General features: G+C 43.3%; 1 protein-coding gene across 2 annotated transcripts in view; it reads right to left on the minus strand.

Annotated features, from left to right (window-relative positions):
- Positions 1–302: 302 nt before the first annotated feature.
- The window catches only part of TAF5L (TATA-box binding protein associated factor 5 like), a 31901-nt gene continuing 7061 nt past the window's right edge, over positions 303–25142 (minus strand). For both annotated transcript variants that reach the window (XM_039241267.1, XM_039241266.1), the window contains exons 2-5: positions 21957–22101; positions 17838–17942; positions 9595–10319; positions 303–2329 (exon numbers count right to left, since the gene is read on the minus strand). In XM_039241267.1, coding sequence (XP_039097198.1) covers positions 1532–2329; positions 9595–10319; positions 17838–17942; positions 21957–22098 — 1770 coding nt within the window. In that variant the 5' untranslated portion in view covers positions 22099–22101 and the 3' untranslated portion in view covers positions 303–1531. The remainder of the gene's footprint in view (positions 2330–9594; positions 10320–17837; positions 17943–21956; positions 22102–25142) is intronic.

The following is a 25142-nucleotide window of genomic DNA, read 5'->3' on the forward strand; positions in this document are numbered from 1 at the left end:
CAACAAATAGTTTAAGTTAATGAAACAACACAGCTCTTATGCCTCTTAGAAATCTGATCAGTTTTAGGTGTGACCAATAATTCCTGTGAATGGCAAGAGGAATTCACAGTAAGCTTCACAGGACACAGGGGCAGAGAAGAGTGGCCCGGCGTCAGGGCTGCTCTGGTCTACATCACCGGCTGCCATCCCCAAGAGAGGCGGGCTGCGTGCCACCCCGTGACAGGCCACACGCCCACCTGTCCTCACAGTTTAAATGAGATACAACACCTTTTTTTTTTTTGAAACTAAATACATTTTAATAGAAAACAAAATACAAAATAACTCTTTTCAGAAAACAGAAATATTTAATCCTTTTTCCACGAATTCGAACTTGCTTTATCCTCAAAGCACAGTTGGATATGCCTGCGGATGTACTTAACGATTTGTTCCACAAACTGTTCATTACGCCGCTATTGCAGTGCAGGAGGTGGGAACAAACAAGGTCGCAGGAAAGGATGCCGGGAAAGCCACACCTCTGGATAGATGGGCATTTGGGAATTTACCATTTTCTAACTCTATCTTTTGACTTGTCGCTTCAATTTATTTTCATTTCTTTACCGCAAGCTGTCCTTTCAGGGGAGAGAAGTGTTCACAGAAGTGCAGCCGTGAGGAGATGCTTCCTCTCCCACCATCACTGCGAGAGCCCAGGACTTGCTCACACAACCCCCCCACCCCCCGCCCACTTCTAGAAACATGTCAGCTGGAGTGATCAGTCGGTCACCCCCAAATGTTTTCCCTTTCTCCCAAAACACTGTGCTACCAAATTCTCTGAATTCCCTGAACCTCAAGATTGCAAGTATCACAGCCAGTGCCAGGGGTAAAACCTGAAAGATGAGAGCAGAGAAAGCCCCTCTGCCAGTGCTAGGTTTCCTCTTCTCAATAATAATAATAATTATAATTATAATAATAAAAAAAATCCTGGTTCTCTGTAATCACGGAAAAGGAAAGACTTTTTTCCAGGATTATCCCCGCCCCGTTCCTAGTTCCCACCCCCTCATTCCTACACCAGTAAAGCCCCCTTCCACCCAAGCGACTGAGAACATGACGTGGCCGTGGGGCCATGCCCTGAGCGCGCCCTGCGGCCATCCTTGGACCCAGTGCAGCACCCGGGGGTGGCCAGGGAAGCAGCATCTCGGGTTTGCACACGGGAAAGTGAGACAGAGACAGGAAGGTGCTCGCGCGAGGACACAGCGGGATCTCTGTAAGAACTTGCAATCTGACCTCCAAAGCTTCTCAACTCTCCATCTCGCGTCCAATTCCAGCACCTCCCCCGCCCCCAGTCCTTCGACCTTTGGGGGACCCAGAGAAGGGGCCACGAGCTCAGGATGTCTGCACGGGAGGAAGGGGAGAAGTGGGGAGTCTTTCACAGTCAGTCAGTGATTCAATCTCAATTTGTCCTAAGACTTGCAACCTGGAGCCTTTCCACTACTGCCCCAGTCCATTACGACAAAGATTAAAAAAAAAAAAAAAAAAAACCCCAACAAAAAAACAATTAATGTTCCTGATTTTCTTGTGTGATTCCAGTCACTAGAAGAAGGTTGCAGGCCATGAACTGCACACTCAGTACATTGCTCATCTGCCCGGTGTACACGCCCACGAGTTCGCCAGAGGAGCCGTCGGCAGGCGCACTGCAGTAAGTGTTCCTAATGTCCCAGACGCGCACGGAGTTGTCCATGGATGCAGAGGCGATCAGACTGCTGTCCGGACTGAAGGTGAGGCTGGTGATGTTGTCCGTATGGCCCCTCAGTTCTTTATAAAGGGTCCCGGAGGCCAAGTCCCACAGTTTCAGCCGCTGGTCCTCGCCAGCCGATGCCAAGTACTTACCATTGGGGGAAAAGGCGAGCGAGAGCACGGGGCCGCGGTGGCCGGTGAAGAGCCTCACTGAGTTCCCCTGCTGAGCGCTCCACAGCCGGACAGTCTTGTCGGTTGAGCCCGTGGCTAAGTAGTTAGAATTAGGGTGGAACTTGACACAGTCCACATCTGCCAGGTGTCCGGCATATATTCTCAGCGGGTACGTCCGATCAAATGACCACAGCCTCGCAGTGCGATCGTGGGACCCGCTGGCAAAGTACAGGCTATACGGGCTAATGTCCAGGTCCCACACGGGGTAGGCATGTCCTTGGTATAACACAGTGTTGGTGAAACTCCCGAGGTCCCAGTACCGAATGGACATATCTTCAGAACAAGAGAGCAACCCTGAGCTGTCTGCGAGGAACCTCGTGCTGTACACTGGTCCACAGTGTCCCCGAAGGATCTTCATCTCCGTGCCCGCGTTATCGTCCTCGTCATCCTGGGAGCGGTGGCGGTGGGGGTGGCAAAGAGACACACAAGAAAAAAACATTTAGCGGTCTGCCATGAACACCAAACAGTCCAGCAAAAACAGAAAGGAAAAATAAGACACTACTTGGGAAAGAGCCTCTGCTCAGGGACAGTGGCCTTCACCTAAGGGTGAGCCCAGGAAAACATCTTGTAACTGCATAATGGAATAAAAAGTCTCCTACAACTTAAAAACTGTCCTCCTTAAGTTCATCTTGCAGCTAAGATTCTATCAAATTAAAAGTATACAGGTGCAAGGATATTATAATAACACTGTGGACCGTACTGTTAGGCTGAGAATAAGAGAGTTCCAAAGCTCATCAAAAGACAGCCAAGGGTAACTTCCACTGTTAATTCTGACAGGCGTCATTTGGAAAGATTTACTTCTGAATTTACATTACGTTCTTAGATTCTTTAATTCTGTGGGCATGTCTTCAATTGTCAGTTTTAGCTGCTTTATAAGCCACATTGCTCCCTGTTTCTACTCCACTAGGAAAATTCCTGGCACATCTATTATTCCCATGACTGGGGTCAATGATGAAGGCAGATGTGGTCTTGCTTCGAAGTTAATACAAAGCCACTGTAGGAGCTTAGCCACAGTAAAGCCTGGACATATCAGAATAGTAACACAGAAAGGTACAGTTGTCAGTAAATGACACTCACACCTTGTGACCAGGCATAAACTTCTGGTGTCCAAAAAGAAATAAAGGTGTTTTTTGTTTTGTTTTGTTTTGTTTTGTTTTTTGAGAGAGAGAATCCATGCTGAGCTGAGCATGGAGCCCGACTCAGGGCTGGATCCCACAGCCCTGGGATCATGACCTGAGCTGAAATCAAGAGTCAGATGTTCAACCAACTGAGCCACTCAGGTGTCCCAAGATGAAGTTTTAAACTGTGACTTTCTGGAGGGTCTCAAACATTTTCCTAAACAAGTCATGGGTTTAGAATAGCTTTAAACAAAGCCAAGTGACTCATGGCATTCTTGAAAATAAATTCCTATGTGTGGCGACTTGTTTTCTTTTCTAAGACCATGCCACTCATGGTACTGAGGTAGAAAGTCCCCTTCCTCACTCTCTTCCCCACAAGGATACTATCTCTGTTCAAAATCCATTTTCCCATCATTCTCTTATAGATAAGCTCCTTAACACTACAGCTCTCTATCCAGGAATTCACAAATTAGCATGGGTTTTAATTAAACAGCAGGTGAATGAGGAGTAAGAAGATTTTTGGACCAATTGGTTTTTCTGGCTTAGAAATAAATATGTCTATGATTCAAAGGTTCTGGTACAGGAAAAGGGCATCTTTCTCATTTTTATTTGAAAACTATTAAATTCAAAATAAGACAAATGCCTTCAATGTGTACATATTTGAGGAAAAGGTAAGAGAAAATAAACACTGATGTCCATGAATATTCAAAATAGCTATTCCAGACACTCGACATTAAAAATACATAAGCATTCAGGAGCTTAACATTCTACCGAGGGTTACCAAGAATATTAGTAATTTTCCTTTCAAAAGAGGTTACAACAACACTTCAACATTTCAAGAATGACTCACTGCCGGACACCAGAAAGTTTATATAAAAATTGTGGGAGCAAAAAACGACCCCGGATGAATTACACAGAGACCCTTTGAAAGTTAATGGTGGTTTGCAGGGCACGTTACCATCTCTGAGGCTTAAGTGGTCTTCTTTTGGAGCAGGAAGTTAAAGGAAGTGGGTCTTCGCCTCCTTGGTGGGGTCCCTAAATAGTGTGCTCAGAGATGGAACGAGGAGGGTGTGCCAGGGTCAAGCTGGCACTTCCAGGGGTCTTGAAGATTGTCCCGAGCGCATGGAAAAGTGCCTGGGTGACTCTATGGACCAAGAGATGGGGAAACCGGAGCATTCTTGCTGGCTATCACGATCAGCTCGATGCCAGGACCACAGCTTAAAATAACCCGGCCACGTTTTCTTCTGTGGCTCAACCCAGTCCCACAAAGGCCTCAGCAGAGTCAAGCTGAAACTCTGAATAAGCATCTGATTCACGCATGCCCGGCCCCAGTTTCTCCCTCTCCTTCTTTTCGTGCTAACAGGACAAAACTCCAAACTCGCTACGACTGACTGAACCTACAGTAAATGGGCATGGATCCCGGATAGGAATTTTTAATTTGTAAAGTGTGTTTGTGTAATAATAGATCCTATCATGTCCATTATAAAACATGCATAAGAAATTTAAAAATAAGAAAAGTAAGTATAAAAAGATCTTTAAATACTGTGTTTTTTACCCCTGTGTCATGGTTTGCTAAACCCTGCTTTACATCGTGGGGGCCCTAAAAACCTCAGACTTCTTATGGATGTCTGCCCCTGGACTAGAAGGTTCGGCGTGGCTCAGCTCACACTCCAGGCTTTCCTAGCTCAAGGGTACTCTTTGGGGTCTGAGGTTTAGCCTTGGGCTGTTCTCCCGTCATTAGGTGCCAATGGAACTGGAAGAAATTAAATATGGAGGGCTTGCGAGTTGGTTAAGACTTGGAAGCAAGAGAAGGCGGCTATCGGCTCGTGGAACCAAACATGTTGCTGTAAGTGTAAAACACACCAGATTTCCAAGACTTAGGACAAAAAAGGAGAATATAACAGATTTCATGAATAATTTTTTTAATATTGCTTACATGTTGAAATGATAATACTTTAGCCACACTGGATTGAATAAAATACATCATTAATTTGACTATTTCCTTTTACTTTTTTAACGTGGCTACTAGAAAAATCAAAATTACAAACAAAGCTCACATTACACTCTTACAGGCCAGCAGAGACCTAAACAACCATTTTATATACAAATCACAAAACTGAGTATTATTGACAACACTGACTTCTTTCCTTTTCAGACTGAAAGGTTGCTGGATTGGGACAAGGCTCGCTAGACAGTGCATGAACTGAGTACTGGCGCTGTAGTGCAGGGCTGCTAGGAGGCGGGAGGCTGGCAGGGATGAGGGTGACCGTGTGCGGGAAGCTGGCAGGGATGAGGGTGACCGTGTGCGGGAGGCTGGCAGGGATGAGGGTGACCGTGTGCGGGAGGCTGGCAGGGATGAGGGTGACCGTGTGCGGGAGGCTGGCAGGGATGAGGGTGACCATGTACACATCACTGAAACACAGAGAAAATCCTTGATCTGGTATCTGCCGTCTTGCCATGTTGCTCAAATGTTAACAATACACAGCTACCAATCAACAAGGGTAAACGCTGGACCTCATTTCTAACTTAGAGGATGGAGGGTCTCAGACAGGAGGGGCTGCTGGTACCAGTGGGAAGAGTGGCACTACTATGCCAATTAACAGCTTTTCAAGGTTAATCTAGAATATCTTCAAGTTGGAGGTATCAAATGCTACAGGGCAGTGCTGTAAAACCAGTTTTATTTGACTTAAAAGAGAAAATTTTATGGCCTCATAGGAGCTTTTGTTTTGATTTTTTAAAACTGAGAATTCACGTACTATAGGGGCACCTGAGTGGCTCAATCAGTTAAGCGACTGACTTCAGCTCGGTCTCTCTCTGTCTCTCAAAAATAAATCAACATTTAAAAAAATTAAAAAAAAAAAAAAAAAAAAATTAAAAAAAAAAAAAAAAAAGAATTCACGTACCATAAAATTCACTCTCTTAAAATGTATAGCTCGGGGCACCTGGGAGGCTCAGTCGGTTAAGTGTCCCACTTGGGCTCAGGTCATGATCTTGCGGTTTGTGGGTTCGAGCCCCATGCTGGGCTCTGTGCTGACAGCTCAGAGGCTGGAGCCTGCTTCAGATTCTGTGTCTCCCTCTTCTCTGCCCTTCCCCCACTCATGTTCTGTCTGTGTCTCTCTCTCTCTCAAAAAATAAATAAGCATTAAAAACACTTTTTCAAAGCATAACTCAATAGCTTTTAGTATACTCGCAGAGGTGTGCCCTTACCTAGCACAGAACATTTTCATCACCTCAAAAAAGAACCCTTTTACCCATTAGCAATCCCTGTCTAGTTCCCTGTTCCTAGCCTCTGGCCCCTACCAATCTACTTTGTTTCTACAGATATGCCTATTCTGGATATCTCCTATAAATGGAATCCTATAGTTTGTGGTCCTTTGTGGCTAGCATAATGTTTATTTACAAGGTTTGTCCACAGTATAGCATGTCTCATGGGTCATGTATCTTTATAACTTTTTGGGGCTGAATAGTATTCCATCACACAGATATATCACATTTTGTTTTTCTATTAATCAGCTGGTTGACATTTGGGCTGTTCACATTTTCTGGCAATTACGAATAATGAGGTTATGAACGTTCATGCACAAGTTTTTGCATGGACATGTCTTTTTAAATCTTTTGGGTATATATGGAGAAATGGAATTACTGGGTCTGGTCAATATTTTAAATGCTTACTATTAACTATTAAAACATTTTATCCACTAATTTGTGCAACAGCCGCTGCTTCACAAAGGTTAAGGCAGAGGTTGCAAACTGGCTTTTTAATTGCACTTCTATGTGCTTTCGCATTTCCTACCAGCTCTCTGCTCCAGGTACCTTTACCATTTACTTTTGCCTGCTTGGCTTCTACAGGCATGTGAATTTGTGATCTTTGCGTTAAGAGTTTCTATTTTAGGGGCACCTGGGTGGCTCAGTCAGTTAGGTGTCTGACTTCGCTTCAGGTCATGATCCTGTGGTTCGTGAGTTCAAGCCCCGTGTCAGGCTCTGTGCTGACAGCTCAGAGTCTGGAGTCTGCTTCAGATTCTGTGTCTCCCCCTCCCTCCCTGCCCCTCCTCCACTTGTACTCTGTCTCTCTCTCAAAAATAAACATTAAAAAACTTTTTAAAAGAGTTTCTATTTTAATTGTGAATTCTACAGGGAAAAAACAGAGTCCAAGTTCTCATTGAAGAAACATTAAAAACTGTCAGAACTGATTGTGTAATCTTGCTTTTCCCTCAAAATGTTTCTTGTCAGAAACCTAAAAAGAACCCCCCACCCCCGCAACCATAACAACAACAAAAATTTCCCTACACTGCTATACGAAATGGATGGTGGGGGGTAGAAACCCCAAACAGGAAACCCCTCGCAACACAATGGGAAGATCTCAGCTTTAGTTCTAAAGTTAAAAAAAAAGTTGTTCACAATGAAAGCAGTACCTTTACACTGTAGCAGAATCTATGGTACTTTCCATGTGGATAATGGTGAATAAATCAGGAAGATAGTTGAACAAAACTAGTGCTCCTCTGATATCCCTTTCTCTTTGAGTTGAATAGCGCATCTCACCATCCACCCAGGTGGTCAAGTCTGAGCCACAGAGGTCATCCCCGACTCTTCCTTTCGCTCTAGCCTCTCCACTGAACCCAGGGAATGGAGCTCCGTCTAACCATCCACTGTGGTCCCTGCCTGCCGCCACTCCCCCAGCGCAGGCCGCTATAATTCCCTGCATAGCCTGTGGTGACATATTGCTTCCTGTCTTACCTCTCCTGATGCTAGCTAGATCTAATTTCTGTTGCTTCGTGGCATTCATCATGTCATTCTTCACTTCTGGGTCTTCAAATGCACAGTATACAAAGCTTGGAAATCTTCACAGAATAGGTCACAGAGCTAATTTTCAGTGGTAGCCAGGGTAGAATCTTAAAACATTTTTTGAGCCTAATGTTCTTTCCTTCTTTGTATTTATCTTTTTTTTTTGCTGTCTTCTTTTATATTAATCTGTAATGCCTAGAATAATCTCCAAACACAATATCATCAAGCTAAATAAGGTCAGCAGGAATAATTTCTTTCCTAGTATTTCCAGAAAGCTGTAACTCAATGAAGGCAGCATCCTTCAGCTGTATGTGAAGAATGCTCAACAGGCTAGAATTGTCTCCTAGGAAAAGAAATTCAAAAATTCAAATACATGTGCAGTAAAAAATATTTTGGGGGTGCCTTGGTGGCTCAGTTGGTTGGGCGTCTGACTCCTGGTTTCAGCTCAGGTCATGATCTCCTGGTTTGGGGACTGAGCCCTGCAAAGGGCTCTGCTCTGACACTACAGGACCTATTTGGGATTCTCTCTCTCCCTCTCTTGCTGCCCCCTCCCACTTGTGCATGCGCATGTGCACGCACGTGCGCGCTCTCTTTCTCAAAATAAATAAACTTAAAAAGATATTTTGGAAGGTACTATAAGATTCTAGAAATCAAGGTGTGTGTATTGGAATTTAGACCTTTTACTCATCACAACAAACTCCTCTAATTATCTCAGTCATAAGAAACAAAAATTCAAAGATCATACTAACTGGACGTTGACTAAGAAAACAAGAATAGAAAAAAAGGGGCTGATTTTGTGCATCCAATATTCTTGATATCCTTATCACCTGTGGAAATTAACTTGAAATTTTTTTTAACTCTTCAATTTTTCAACCCCATGCAAAGAATTTTCCATTGAAAGTAACTTGAGGCAGAGCTCCCTGAATTTCAGTGGGGAGATGAAAATATTCTAGCCGCCAGCTGCTGTGAAGCCACTCTCAGGGAAAATGAACTCCGTGAAATTTCTATCTCCCTTTGCCCACGTGTTTTCTAAGGCAGTGATTCTCAAGGACTTCAAACTCAGGCCATTCAGCCTGCACTTTTCAGTAACCATCCCCAGACAAACTCAACAAGATCATTACCCCAACTGATGAATGAAATGTCAACTATACTTCCTGTGCACTTTTCAAAATGGGGTTTGGGAACCCCCTGGAGCACCTGAAGCCAGAGGACGTGCACCGGCCTCCGAAAGGCCAGTAACACCCAGTGTTGGTGAGGGTGAAGGGAAGCCAGTGTTCGCATTTACTGTTGATGAGACTGGAAAATGACAATACGTATCATAATTTAAAGTGCAGACCCTTTGACCCAGTACTCGTACTTCCAATTGTTTATACTTGCACAAATGTATACCCTGGCCACCACACACACACACACACACACACACACACACACACACACACAACTTATTGTAAATCTCAAATAGTAGCTAAAGGTCTTTAATTAGGCTTAGCAATGTTATCCACATTCAGACAGTAACAAATACTGATTGATCATTAATAACGTTCAGTTAATGTTGTTAAAAATAGTTTTCACGTCTTCTGAGGTTAGGCACGAGCAGGAATTCAAAGGCTACAGGTTACATGGGTATTAGTCTGGCTGCAGCTATACGGTGAAGGAAATAACGAAGTCCATTCTCCGTAAGATCTGTCATGTGTGGTAAGAATTCTAAGCAAATTAGTAAGGCAGGTGTAGGCAAGAAAAATGATATGCATACCTCCTCCTCCAGAATGTCACAAGCCAAGTGGATGCGGGACACGTCGACTTGATGGGGTTCTGATTTTAACTTCTTGGATCGTAAACTCCACAGTTTTATACAGGAGTTGTCAAACCCCGCAGCAAGCAGCTTGCTGTCTGGGGAGATTTCCGCAGTGTTCAACAGCTGCTCCGTGTTGTAGAAGGCATAGAAACAGATGGTAGTGAGGGAAGGAGGGCCATCCTTGACGCGCTTAATGCTCTCCTGCAAGACCTCAAGGGCTGCCTCGTTCTGCAGGAGAGGGGCAGGCATGTCGGCGGGCTCTAAGCCATTGCCCTCGCTTCGGGAGGAGCTGCTGCTCGCGTAGAGCTGGTAATCTGTTCTCTTGGCAGGCTGCACGTCAAGGTGGATATGCAAGGTGAGCACTTTGCACAGGGCGGTGTTGTTGTCACTTTGGAGGTAGCGGATAAGGTAGTTGTAGCTGTCTTCCTGGAGACGGACCACGTACTTGTTATCTAGGAATGCTCGAAGCTTGAAGTTAGACAGGATGTCCTGGATGCTCTGAGTAGTCTGCAGCTGCTCAATGACATCCTTCTGGCTAGCGTTCTGCAGAAACATCCCGTGGAAGCGGCTGTAAAAACTTTCCACTGTGCTCTTAGGACTGTTCTGGACCAGGTTGAGATGGAGGTAGACAAAGAGAGGATAGAGGAGAGGCATCACTTCGTGGCTATGCTGGGAATCAGAATCTATAATGGAAAAAAAAAAGAGGGCTTTATCATCAGTGTAATTTCAAGGGACGAGGGGGCTCTCCTGGGGGCCCAGCATCACAGAACACTTTCTGGTCAGGACTATCGACTGAAATATAAGCCCAACATGGAATTAGGGAAAGTCAAAGTCAAAGCCTTTTGACGAAAGAAGGAAGAGCAGGGACTCTGAAGCCCAGCAAACCTGGGTCTGAAGTCGGTCGCGAATCAGGACTTTGATGCCCAAAGACGTAAAGTGACTTGCCTAAGTTCTCACGACACTTCAGGGCTTGGGCCCAGGTTTTCAAGGTTCAGTAGTTTCCCCCCAATACATTAGTGTTTCTCGAACTGGGGAGCACAGACTTCTGAGGGTCCTTGGATATATTCTTAGAAGACTGTGAGTTCTTCACAGGAACTTTTTAACTGATGATAATTTAAAAAAAACAATGAACACAAGCATATTCAGAACTGTCTGGATGGCCATTAAGCAAGTACTGACACACGATTTTAGGGCTCAATTTTGTTTTGTGATTACTTCTGGCATCTGCCACCTAGAGTGATATCAAAGAGTAGTTATTTTTGTGAGAACATTCCCGTGTCTACCCACCCAGGCTTGGCACACCCTGACACTAAAATAACAACTTCTATCCATAGTTGCCCCATATCTGGCAGTGTAATCATTTTGATTACATTGACTAAAAAGTAAACCTTCTCTTTTGCAGTGATAATTTACAAATGAGACATTTTCATGTCATTAAGACTAAACCATTTACTAATTTGAGCCTTGAACATCATGAAGCTACATGACAAAGGATGTTTGAAGAAGTGTTCCGCTTTAATGGCCATAGGCGAACAAGAAAAGCCCCAAGGAGTATCTGACACTTCCATACGTGAGGGCAGAGCGAGCAGTGAAGGCACAAAGGTTCCGCAGCCGTTCAGCCAAGGGTTATGGGGGTGGCAGGACCTGTGAGGGGTGCAAGCACCTCGGGGAAGCTGAGTGCAGACTAGTGTGTGTCATGCCAGCAGCACCGTCCCCAACCCCATCTGGAGCGGCAAGTTAGTTCTGGCAAAATCCGTCTGATACAGTCACTTGCTGTTAATTTGAACTTTAATGCTTTTGTGGTTTTGCTTGCACTTTATTTGTAAGTAAGTTTCAGTTTCATTCAGAAATACGGCAGCCATAAAAGCCTCTATGTCTCGTGTAATGTTTGCACATAAATAAATATCAAAATGCTTTAAGTCAGCACTTAGTACTTTTGTTAGCATTTTTTTTCCTTTGTGAAAAAGAATCCATACATGGCTCAAAATCGGGAACATTATATTACAGAATCTTACCTCCCTAATTTGAGGATAAACGGTCCCAGCATGGTATCTCTGCCTAATACCCTATTTCACTTGATCACAGGCAAATTAATTGCAATAATACGTACATTTTAGAAAAAAGGCATCCCTACTCAAAAACACATTTAGAAGATGAACTGAAATGACAATGATTCCAATGAACTAGAAATTACAACTGTCACCAGGTCACTCTGGGCTCCTCATGAATTCAGCAGGCAGAGAAGGGAGTCACAGCGCTGGCTGGGCTGACTGATCCTGACTACCAAGGGGACACTGGACGGTTACTCCACAGTGGAGGTAAAGTAGACCATGTCTGGAATACAGGAGATCCCTTAGGGTACCTCGTGGTCTCATTCTGCCCCATGGTTAAGGGTAATGGAAAACTACAAAAATCTAATCCAGGCAGGTCCGGTAATGGCCCAAGTCTCTTCAGAAATGAAGGCTTGGGTCACCCTATCTGGCAAAGACCCAGGACCAGCTGAGGTGTTTGCTGAAGGCAAAGAAAATGCAGAATGGGTAGACGAAAGTAGTTACCTACCAGCTATGAAATATATGACCAGCTACAGAAACAAAGATTAATTATTTACGTAACCCTCCTTATTTTGTTGCAAATACGTGTGTGTGTGTATATCTACCTATAAGCAAATACCTTTGTTTTTTTTTCCTCTTATTCCCTTAACATGAACATAAGTTACTCTGATTCTGTACCAGAGTAGTTAAGTATTATTAACTTTATACCATAGTATTTAAGTTACAGGATATAAAAGAGTAAATCCCCTAAAGATTTTGCTTTTTCTTCTGGGGGAGGGATTAGTGCATTTTTGTTGTATTCAGGAGAGCTGTATTATTGGGTGGAATAATGACGTTGTCAATAATGCTTATTTGGAGGTTAGTATGCTTTAAGGAGATGGAGATGGGAGCCAGGTTGACACTTGGACTTGTGGTGGTTAATTTCATGTCAACTTGCCTGGGTCACAGTGCCCAGATACCTAGTTAAACATTATTCTGGATGGTCCTGTAAAGGTTTTTTTTGTTTTTGTTTTTTGTTTTTTGGATGAGATTAACATTTAAGTCAGTAGACTTGGAGTAAAGCAGATTACCCTCCATAATGTGGGTGAGCCTCATCCAATGAGTTGAAGGCCTTATAAGAACAAAGACTGAGCTCTCCGGAAGAGGGATTTCTGCCAGGATACTGCCTTTGGATTTGAACTGCAGTGCTTCCCAGGGTATCCAGCCTGCTGCCAGTCCTGTGGACTTTGGACTTGCTAGCCTCCATAACTGCATGCACCAACCCCTTCAAATATATCTCTCTGCATATATACCCTATCAGTTCTGTTTCTATTGAGGGCCCATCCAGATTTTGGTCTCTAATTCTTTAAATGTTTCTTCTGCAAATGTTGTAATTCTTTAGAAGAGCTCTGGAAATTTTTTTTCTTTAAATGCTGTAATTTAAAAACATGGGTTTTTTTTCATGTTTATTTAGTTTTGAGAGAGAGAGAGAGAGACAGAGTGGGAGCAGGGGAGGGGCAGAGAGAGAGGGAGACACAGAATCTGCAACAGGATCCAGGCTCTGAGCTGTCAGCACAGAGCCCAACATGGGGCTCGAACCCACGAACTGTGAGATCATGACCTGAGCCGAAGTCAGACACTTAACCTGGTGAGCCAACCAGGCGCCCCTACAGGCTGTAATTCTTTAGAAGAACTCTGGAAAAATTTGTTCCCAAAACACTAATGAAAAAACCCAAACCAAAAAAACTCAACCCTTATCAGTTAGGCTTCTGATATATTCTACTGGGATGAAGATGTGTTCGCAATTCCTTAAAATCTTAGTTTCAGGCTTACTTTTCAAACTGAGAGGCATTTTAGTTTAATAAGTTTAGAAAGAACCCAGTCATTAAGAAACAGGGCTGCACTACTTCAAAACGTACTGAAATTCACTTCATTACCCCTTAGGTGGTGGTAAAGAAGAGGAAGCTCTTTGTGGAATTTGCAGAAATTAGCAGTGAAAAGGACAAAAAGTTAACTGAAAACCGACTGAAAAATCGGTCCCTGTTCTGCCCGTGTCTGCAGGCTGTCACCCCACTACCTGACACCCCGCCCTCTATTCTGCAACATCGCACTATCCAGCTTGACTTTTACCCCCCTCCCTTCTGGGCTCCGCTTCTTCCTCGCATTTCCTCAAATGCTCATCTCACTTTCAGGAGTGAACATGGAGTGTCTGCCTCCTGCGACTCAGGCACCTGACATCTATCATTGTGTCTCAGGGGCATGGCTGGCCCCGGATTCACACCTGGACCATGTGGTTCCAAAGGCTCTGCTCTTCCTACTGTGCCACCTGAAGAAAAGGGCCCACGGCAGTAGGGGAGCTCACAGAAGCTCGCCCCCCGATAACTAATGGCGGAAAAACACACTCAGGGCGCTCCAGCCTGGGATGCTCTTAGTTTCCTACTATCTTCGAGATTTACCATCTCCGAAAACTGGAAGTTGCACCTCCATGAAGCTGATGCTGAGTTCGTTATCACAAGTCTGTAGCTTTCTCCTAAATACTAGCCTGTATTTCCTACTGCAAGCTATCCCAGGGGAGGCCACCAACGTAATGACATAGACAACATGACCTGACTTCTTTCTGCCCACAGAGCCTGAGGCATCCTCAGCTCTTCCTCCTTTAATCCTGAGACTTGGCGATTCTACCTTGGAAATTCAATCATGAGATCAAGACCTTGTTTCTCTTTTTCACAACACTGCTGAGTTCTGGTCCTTATTCACCTCCCTTCTCAAGTGCTGCAGGGGCTTCACGCTGGCCTCCAGGTCCTCCCACTTGCAAACCCTTTCATAAGCTGCTTTTAGACTAACGTTCCTGTCAGCAGTTGTCTCCACCATTCAGGAAGAGGTTCACACTTTCAGGCCCGGTGGGCAGGCCTCTCTGCAGCCTGGCTCCAGCGCGTCTGCTTTTCTCTCCAATCTGAAAGCCCTATTCTCACCCAAGCTGGTTCCCCCACCGCTCCTGCAGGAAGAATTGCCAACTCTACCCTCTTGCTCTTGTCTTTCCCCAGACCACAAATCCTCCTCCTCACAATTTACTGAAATCCAACCCATCTTCCAGATGCTAACTTAAATTCTACCCCCTGCTCACGAAGGCCTTCTCGACTACCCCATCCAACTCTCTCCTTTCTTCTGGAATGCAATTCCTACATGTACAAAATTCAACACTGACTTCACACTGGCATGTGAAAATTCTTCCACTATATTTGAACTTTATTTAAAAACTTTTACTTTTAGACTTCCTCGCTTAGGACTGCTTCCTACTTAGATGAATTATTGTATCTCATACTTTATTTCGATGCTCAGGAAACACTTGTTCATTTGACTAGGCTGACTGCTCTTCAGAGGCCTGAGGGCATGGAAAAATGTTTCAGAAAAGCAGTCTGTAAAAAAACACAACAAAACCTATATTCACCCCCTCCAAATAACCTGTGCCCAGTGTATTTAGAATTAGAGGCAAAATAACAGACAGCTTCTTCAGTTTTGAAACAAGACAAAGGAGAGGACTAATAGATTACAATTTATTTATTTATTTATTTATTTTTTAATATTTTTATTTATTTCTAGGAGAGAGAGAGACAGCGTGAGCAGGGGAGGGTCAGAGAGAGTGGGAGTCACAGACTGAAACAGGCTCCAGGCTCTGAGCTGGCAGTCAGCACAGAGCCCGATGCGGGGCTCGAACCCACGAACCACGAGATCATGACCTAAGCGAAAGTCGGACGCTTAACCGACTAAGCCACCTAGGTGCCCCAGATTACAATTTATTGAAATGTAAAGTTCTGGGCAAAGGAATTTATGAGATGAGAATAAATCACATATTAGCAAAAAAAAAACCCCAGCATCATCAAATATAAGGAGTCAACATTGACTCCATGTTAGGAGCTTGAGCAAATACTTAAGAATAACATCGAGAGCCCAAAGAAAGAAACTGAAGCAGAAAACTCTGCACAGGGTAAATCGCATCAGTGTATGTATTCGTTCTCCCTGGAGGAAGTAACACCAGTTCTGTAATAAAATTATTCCAATGAGTCTATCACAGCTAGGCTTCAGCAATTTAAAAATATAAACAAAAATCTATATAACATCACTATGGTCACATGAGCATCATTCATAATGGAAATATATCATGTCTATGACAAGAGCCATCTCACGCGGTGAGTACACAGAGGGCATCACTACTGTACTGATACACTGGGGCTTCGTGCCTTTTCTGCCTCCCTCATTAGAGAGTAGGCCCCACGTCAATGCTCTCTACTACAAAATCGCTGCTTAACATAAATATCAGCTGAATGAATGAAAGAGAAAGGCTGAGAAAAGCTAGGCATTCCTTTCCAAACCAGCTTCCCCACCAGTAGCAGAGAGAGAAATATATCATGGAGTGAGAAATATAACCATATTTTAAAACCAGAGTAAAATAACTTCCTAAAGACCGAGTTAAAATTCCTAAAAAACTGCTTTAGCCTCCAAAAACAATGCTGATGATTAAATTAGCTCCAAGTTCTTGCTTACCTGTGAATGAAATCTTTCTTATAAATTCAATTTTTCTTTTTAAAATCCTTACTGGAGCTGGAAAGCAGCTGATCACTGTTCTGAGATATTTAACATTCATATAATATGAGGCTCTTAATGGAATTTCTTTCTTTTCAGTTTAAACATAAGAAACTCTTTTTACTAAACCTTTAAGTTTCATGATTTTTTCATTTTTGTAAATCATTTAAAAGACTATACTTCTAAATTCTATCACTCAACAACTCTGAGGTTGATAACCCTCTCTAAGGTTTTATTTCCTAACTTTTATTTCCTGTAACATTTTGGCCATTTTCCCAACCACAGAATTGGGAAATATGGAATCTTTCCTTTAAAATACAAACCATTAAAATAAATAAATAAATAGATCAATCAATCAATAAAATACAAACCATTATGAGGGTCAGGTAAAAATCAGAACAACCCTAAGTAAGATAAAACTAGATATATTATTTTGGTTTATAATTGATTGCCTTATATGCATCTTTATCATTAAAAAATATTATTGAGGGGCATCTGGGTGGCTCAGTCGGTTAAGTGTCCGACATCAGTTCAGGTCATGATCTCACAGTCTGTGAGTTTGAACCCCGCGTTGGGCTCTGTGCTGCCAGCTCAGAGCCTGGAGCCTCCTGATTCTGTGTCTCCCTCTCTCTCTCCTCCTCCCTTGCTCACACTCTACCTCTCTCCCCATCAAAAATGAATGTTACAAATTTTTAAATAAAAAATTATTGAGGATTTTTGAAATAAAAAAAGAAAAACAACCTCAAAGCGTTTTAACTACAATTTACTATTAACCATTACCTGCTAATTACTCTCAATCCTTTGAGGGCACAGAGTTTTGTATTTCTTACACTTCAAGGTATCATGTATGCAGAAAGTACTTGACAAACTTTGATTAATGAATCAACTTGGTCTCCCTCACTGCAATAATCTTTCCAACATTAAAATTGTAATCAGTCATATTAGGACTGGATGAATGATAGCGCTTGGTTATACCTTTGAATAGCCTTTTCTATTTCTAATATGAGGAAACCAGAGCCCCAGAGAGGCCAAGCAAGTCCACTTTTTAAAGTAATTAATTTAAAAAGTCATACAGGGAGTTAACAGAATCGACTGGAACTTGAATTTACTGATTTTGTGTTCTAGTGGTCATTACACCACCCACAAACTGGTCTAAACTACTTCTAATTTTTTATCTTGCTGATTCATGAGAACGACAGTCTTGCATTTTGGGAAATAAGGGGAAAAGCTCATCCTGAGATGTACTATATTAGTAACAGTGATTTCAACGTACATTTCAATGTCTCTGCATTGAAGGATGTTTGTCTACACAGCTGATTTAGCTTTCACTTTTTCAACACGAGTTCTAGTCACTCTGCTGACAGCCACAGATAAAACAGTGAACATCTGGAGCCCTAGTCCTTGCAAACTTTAACCCTGTGATTTAACTCTCCTAAGAATTCCAACAGATTATAATACTGAATGCGAGGAATGCGTGAAACCGCCTTTGAATCTCTACCACGTACACCATACCTGGAATATAGCAGGTTTTGAGGGAAAGTTGCAGGATTCTTTCTTGATAAGAGAAAGTTTCTAGTGCTGAGTACTTACCAGTGAGAAAATTCCGTAGTCGTCCAAACTGTACTTCATATTGCTGGGGCTCTGCCTGGCAAGGGGCTGCAGACACGATGTTGGCACAACCAGATTCGGATTGGACTAAGATACGAGAGATGGGGATGGGAAACACAGTTATTAATCCGACACGTGGCAGGATGGATGGATGAGGGTTGTTGAGTATCCATCAGTAGCAGTGGACACTTCAATACATTTTCAAAGTAGGCTGGGGCTTCTGCTCAAATATGACCAGGTGATGACACAGGTGTATCTCCTTGCCCTCCTGACACTCAAAATAAAAGGACAGCAGAGGAATGAAAAGAAATAAAGCACACAGGAAGGTGAGTGAGAGAGGACAGGTACATAAATTCATAAGACACCTATGTGAAACCCTTTGACCCCATTTTCTGACATCCTACAATAAGGTGCCTTGGTGTGGGTCTATTTTTCAATCATTGTGATAAATGCTAAGTGGGTCCTTTCAATTAAAATTCATGTCTCTTGGTTCTTTTTTTAAACCTTTATGTATTTTTTGAGAGACAGAGACTGAGTAGAGAAGGGGCAGAGAGAGAGAGAGGGAGACACAGAATCTGAAGCAGGCTCCAGGCTCTGAGATGTCAGCACAGAGCCTGATATGGAACTCGAATCCGTGACCTGAGTTGAAGTCGGATGCCCAACTGACTGAGCTGCCCAGCCCACCCCCCTTTTAAAAAATGTTTATTTATTTTTGAGAGAAAGCAAGTGGGGGAGGGGCAGAGAGAGGAGAGGGACAGAGAATCTGAAGCGGGCTCCACTCTGAGAGCAGAGAGCCTGATGCGGGGCTTGAACTGTGAGATTATGATCTGAACCAAAGTTGGATGCTTAACTGACTGAGCCACCCAGGCGCCCCCTCATGTCTCTTGGTTCTGAGAAGTTTTGTTGATTCTGTTTTCTTTCTGGGGCCCCTATTATTTCTATTTTTCTCCTTTTAAGTAAGCACTAGGCCCAATGCGGGTCTCAAACTAACAACCCCGAGATCAAGAGTCACACGCTGTACCGACTAAGCCAGCTATGCAGCCCTGGAAAGCCTACTAATTCAAGGCTAGATCTCCTGAACTGATCTGCTTCCTCAACTTTCAACCTTCCTCCTGATTTTTCAGTTTTACTACCATGTACTTAAATTTACCAAATTTCTTGATGTTCTCTGAATGTTGTTTTTTAGAAATAGCATTCTCTTCTTGTTTCAAGGGGATCAATGAAGGTATTTTTGAAGTTTTCTGGTCTCAGCTGTCTGCTTCAGGCAAGTTGCTTCTCATGGTTTCTTTCCACATCTCCTTTTCACAGAGAGAATGGTAGGTTCTTTCATGGCTGAAAGCAAGGCCCTCCAGAGCTGACAGGAACTCCGCATGCTTATCACCCAGCGTGACTTGGATGGGCTATTTCCAAATGTGTCTTCGTAGGTCTTCTGCTTGGAAGGTCAGATTCACCAGGGAAGAGTCTGTAATCACCTTCCTGAAGGATATGTGATTGGCTACTAGGGTTCTGGGTAGTGGAGTATGGGCAAGGCCGCAGTCTCAATATTCAGTACGTAAACATGCACGCAGTCTCCACTCTATGAATTTATGCTTCCTAAAAACAACATTCCCTCACACTTTCTTTGTGGGGGCGGGGGAAGGAGACACTGGGGAAGGTGGCTGGGGGCTGCAGGAGCCATCTTTAATAATCTGGATGAAATATTAATAGATTTCAGAAGATTGACTATAGATGTAGGAATGGAATCTAATGAAGCAGGACTGAGACGGCCACAATGTAAAATGTAACCGGGACGGGGTACAGATGAGAAGTCGATGTGCCCTACTCAAACTCAGAGCAACAGCCTGAAGCAGGAGAATTTGCTGCACATGGAAGAATGGGAGTCCTTTTTCTCCTCCATGAGGCTCCCAACTTGAGTTAGTAAGTCACCCAGTCCTAGAGGTCCTCAAATCTCTCCTCTCCTCTCCATTCCTATTACCACATCCTTAACTCAGGTTGCCCTCACTTCTCACTGGGTCATTCTGTAGCCTTCTAACTGGTCTCCCTGGTTCTACTCTGGGCCTTCCCCAATCAACACAGCCACCAAAGTGATCTTTCCATAATTCACAGTTGATAACTTGGACACCCTCCTTCAACTGCCCTCTGGTGAGCTCCTAATGCTTCTTTTGAAACCTAGCTCACCCCTTCTATTTACTAACCCTTGACCCTATGCTAGGAACCATGAGACCTTTTGTTTCTTTTAATTCATTTTTAAGAGAGCCAGTGAGTGTGCGTGTGCATGCTCACATGTGTGGGGAAGGGACAGAGGAAGAGGGAGAGAGAGAATCTTAAGCAGGCTCCATGCCTGGTGTGGAGCCCGATGCGAGGCTTGATCTCATGACTGTGAGATCATGACCTGAGCTGAAATCAAGAGTCAGACGCTTAGCTGACTGAACCGCTCAGGTGCCCCAAACAACCACGAGACCTTCTGGGAAGCAATCCTTGACCTTCTAGGCTAGTTGAAACGACCATCTTCTCCGTCCCTACAGAACTTGAGGCATTCTCCCTTTGCAGAACTTACTACATCATAACCCTCCTATCATCACTGATTTATCTGCCTCATTTCCTGGCTACAATGTTCAGCTCTTCAGGAGCTAGAAACAAACCTTAGTTATCTCTAGGACTTTTCAGCACCTGGTCATAGCAGATATTCAATAGGTGATCTGCTTAATGAACACATAAAATTATTCAGATTACTCAACTGACAGACCTAGGACAAAATCGTAGGATGATCACATTTCCTGTTTCTCACATCTCCTGGTGGTTTTCCACGTACCACAGTGACCTTCCTAATAAGCCACTTAAGAAGGGTCATGTTCTGGAAGTCTGTGTAATAGCTCTTGCTTCTCTCTTCCATCAACAACTGCACAGAATTACTGTTCCCAGGTTCTAATGAAAACAGGGCAGTCGGAGATGATGAGTGCACACTAAAGGCTATGATGGCAAGTTTAGAAGGCATTACTCTGGCTCTACACACTGGCCATCCTACTAGAAATAAGAAGGCATTTAGGAATCTATTCCAAGTCTGTCATCTGGCTCTGTTCTTGTCAAGGATAGCCCAGTGGGAAAAAAAGGAAGAACGGGATGGATTTGATGCTGAAGAACAGCAAGGCATATGCCTGACTGGGCTGCTTCTACTGTCTCAGGGGGGGTGTCAGGAGCCACCCCTTTGAGGGTATCCTCAGGTTTTTACTGTCCCGTCATTCTTCCTCTGTCGCAATGGCAACACACCCTTCAAGCATGAAGGGTCTGGGTTCATGACTTTGGAGGTAATGAAGGGGAGCAGAGGGAGCTGCTGCTACCGGGAAGGAGGTTGAAACCATTAACGGATGGAGCAGGTGGCAGCAGATACTTAGAAGAGCAGAAAGAAGTGCAAGAATAAAAGAGAGAGGAGTCTAGTGTGCTCAGATAAGAGGAATCAGGGCTGAGCTGGAGAAGGCACTGCAATGTCGAACTCCACATACAGCCATTGAAGAAGGTCACAATCACCCTGAACACACTGCAGCCATTCATGTTTTCTCCCAAATCTCCAGTAAGCAAATTCAATAGAAGAAAATTCTATTACCTCAAAAGCGAACTGACAACATAGCTAAGTAATAATTATTTGTTATTCTAGACAGATTTAAGACACGTTTTTCTGAAAAAGGATCTGATTTCAAAACAAGAAACAAAACCCAAACTCAGAACCTCAGGAACATATCTAGGATGCCTATCTTTCCAACCACCGGTCCCAAGGTACTCGTTCGCCCAGCAAACCTGATTCCCGGGGGCCAGGCTCCGGGCTACAGGAGAGGGACGTGTGCACAAGGGGGACAGAAATGCTGGCCCTCCAGGTCTTTTAGCATAAGAGTTCACAGACAGCAAAGTCGCACATAACATGAGCTACAGACGAAACCACTTAGAATTCTGAGGAGGGATGGATTACGACAGGAGGCTTCTAGAAGAGGCTTTGGAGGCCAGATAGCATCTCTGAAGGCCAGCACCATCATCTGGTGCTTCCTGCCGAGGCCATGGCAGAGTGGCCTGTCACGGACGTCCAGCCCCCCTGCGCGGCCCCACGGGTACCTGTGAGGTTGGCCGCCATCTCCTCAGCAGTCTGTGACAGCCGCAGTCCTTGCTTTAGGGGACCATCGGAGTCCACGTACTGCCGGCGTTTGAGGTAGCAGGACACTGCCATCTGAATCTGCTCGGTGCGCACTCGTTTCATGACCTTCAGGGGGAACCACAGAACACTGAGGCATGTGGGAGATGGTCCAACCCAACGAGGACATCACATGGGTACAATAAGGAGAGAGACTAGCCACGTGGCTAAGTAAGGGACCTAGTTGAGACAAAACAAAGTTCCTTCATTACTAACCTGGTGCACTCCTCATTTTATCTACGTTCTCAACAGTGTTACAGTCAACTTCCGTTATGGATAACAAGAATATTAAGGAGAATAACACCCCCCAAATACCCCCAAACTTCATTTTATACCATGATGTCACTCTTTCGGGTGGAACTTTTCATCAGAGCTGCCAACAAAGAGCAAACAAGACCAGGTCAATTCCAGAGTCTTTTATTTCTCCTGCCTACTCTGGGAGAGAGGTGCTAATTGGCAGTGAAGCAGTCTAATAAAGCAGGCTGGAGGCAATACAAGATCGAAGATCTGAGAAATTCAGAAACTGGATGAATAGATGTTGAAAAAGTGGGAAATTAATAATGAGGAAAGGAAGGCTATGCTTTTCCTAAGAGGAAAACGCTGGCAGCACTAAGTCAAAGACTTGAGTAATGGGTTTTCATTTTAATCACATTATTTACCTCTTTTCTTTTACTCTTTATTTGTAACCTCAGGCACAGAAAAGCACCAACACGGTAAGAGAGTATGTATATGCATTAGAGCATGTCTCATGAATTCTTACAAGAAAGGAAAGGAAATGAAGAAGTGCACCAAATAGAGGTAAATGACTTTTGACAATTCAAGCTAATTTGAGGGTTCCCCTCGAAAGGACTATTTCCCTTGACTACTAAATTATCACAAATAACATGAACTCCTGTAACTGCCATGGTCTCAAATGCTACTTTGCCACAAGTACAGGGCACTGCAGTCCAGGTGGCCAACGACACTGATGAATTCTGTGTGCTCCCTTCTGTCACATAAAAAGGGAGTGCATGCAACATTAGCCATACACATGTGACTGTCCCCATCACAGTGATCTCTAAACCAAGGGCTCCCAATGTTTCGCGGAAGATCTGCTTTTGGTAATTTATTTGGATGTGTCTGAGTTTTCTGTTTCAATGACATGGACTGGCCTTCTCCTTTGTGATTTCCTCCATTCTCTTTTAAGATTTGAAATTCCTCCCATTCCAGAAATCTGCCTTTTTTTTTTCCTTTAAACATTTCAAAATATTTTATCTGTATCTAATTTTATCCATCTGCAATTTCTTTTAGTGTATAATGGTGGTGAATAACCAAACGCTTACACAGGTACTATAGCAACAAATTGTTCTAAAGTCATTTGCAAACAATCCTTTCTGAACTGATTTGTGGTAGCCCTTTTAAAATATACTCTGATGATCTACTTTTCAATTCCAGAAAAGTCATACAACAGAGCAGACAGTGAAGGTTGGAGACACACACACTAAAACATATACATTTATACAAAAATATTAATGTTAGGGTACCACAAATATGGATAAACTATAAATAAGTTAAACTATGTATATAGAAAAATTATACTCTCCATGCATTTCCATTTTGGATTACCAAAGAAAGCACAGTATCACTTGCTAAAAAGGAAGGGTAAAGGAATGTCAACCAGGAACACTGGTTACAGTGTTACAATGAAAATTACTGATACATTTCCCTATACTGAACCATCTTTTTACTGTGGAATTTGCCTCACTCAATTTTGGTGTATTAGTCTTTTACTGTATTAACTTAGATTATTCCTTAATTAAGATTTCTTTTATTGCTAACACAAGGATTTTGATATTTTGCGAGTGGGGATCCTCGCTCTAAGCATTCATCTGCCCATCAATGAAGGTAGATAATTGTTATTTGGTGGTTATTAATAGGCATTACTGTATCATTTTGATGGTATCAGTGATTCATTCTCTAACCTGGCTATACCTAGAACTTCCTGTGTGTGCAAGTAATTTCAGCCCTGGAGATTCTGATTCAATGTTATATTTAGAGAAAAACAATGAAATGCACACAGAAACTGTGACAATACTGCCCTTTCCCAGTCTGGCCCAAAGTCAGGACTAGTCAAATCCAACCAGCTCCCAATTTCCCAGCCCCTGCCACCTCCCCTCCCCCAGGATGCTTGCTAAAGCTGCTTTCAATCTAACTTCAAGAGCTCCTAGTCTCCAAACTCTTCCAAAGCAGCCCGATTCCTTGTATTTTAGCTGAGACTGACACTTTCAGATTTCCTACTGCCAATCTCTTGTCACCATGGGAATACATGCTTGTATCCATGTGTGTCCCTTACTGCTCCAAATAAGGTTGGAGTAAGAGATCACCTCTCTAACAGGAAGAAACCATGCATGTGAAAGACACAGAAACACTGACAGAGAGAACAGAGCCTGCAATGACACATGTCCTCACAGTGGGGCAATGTTTTATGCACATCTGAGGAGGAGGGGACAAGATATGAAAGGTATGGAAGAGTAAATAGGAGAACGAACAATAGCAAAATCTGGCCATATTTGGGATTGCTAGAAACTAGTTTATAGATACTGATTCTAATGAATCTGTTTAAATTAGCTGCCCCAAATGGCAGTTTCTCTGAACCCAAACCACTATTTATGACAAGGGACCTTTCCTGAGAGTGGGCGGTGAGCCAACTGTAAGGCCAAGGGCCTTAACAGCAAGAATGCTGGCATTGACTCTCTTTTACAACTGCACTCAACAGAAATACCAGAGACATGATCCAATCGACTTAGCTGAATTTGATTCCAATGCACACATATTTCAAATGAAATAAATAAATAATAGAGTTCTGTGGAGAAACCAGTTCCCCTCCTCCTACTGATTTCCGTAATACCAATACCCATAAATGGACACATGAGGGGGAGAAAAAAAACCTCCTTAAAATAGACCTGAGTCTTTTGCGAGACTCAGACATGAGACTAACCCTGCAATTTCGAGTTACTCGCCTTGCGTTGCCCAGAATGGTAAAATCTTTACCATTTAACAATGATTTAATTTGAATTATTAAGTTTGGATATAATTACATCTTTGTTAAAATGTCAGGATTTCCCACAACA

This window comes from Hyaena hyaena, unplaced genomic scaffold (genome assembly GCF_003009895.1).
Source record: "Hyaena hyaena isolate Hyena2069 unplaced genomic scaffold, ASM300989v1 scaffold_193, whole genome shotgun sequence".
Taxonomy (NCBI): domain Eukaryota; kingdom Metazoa; phylum Chordata; class Mammalia; order Carnivora; family Hyaenidae; genus Hyaena; species Hyaena hyaena.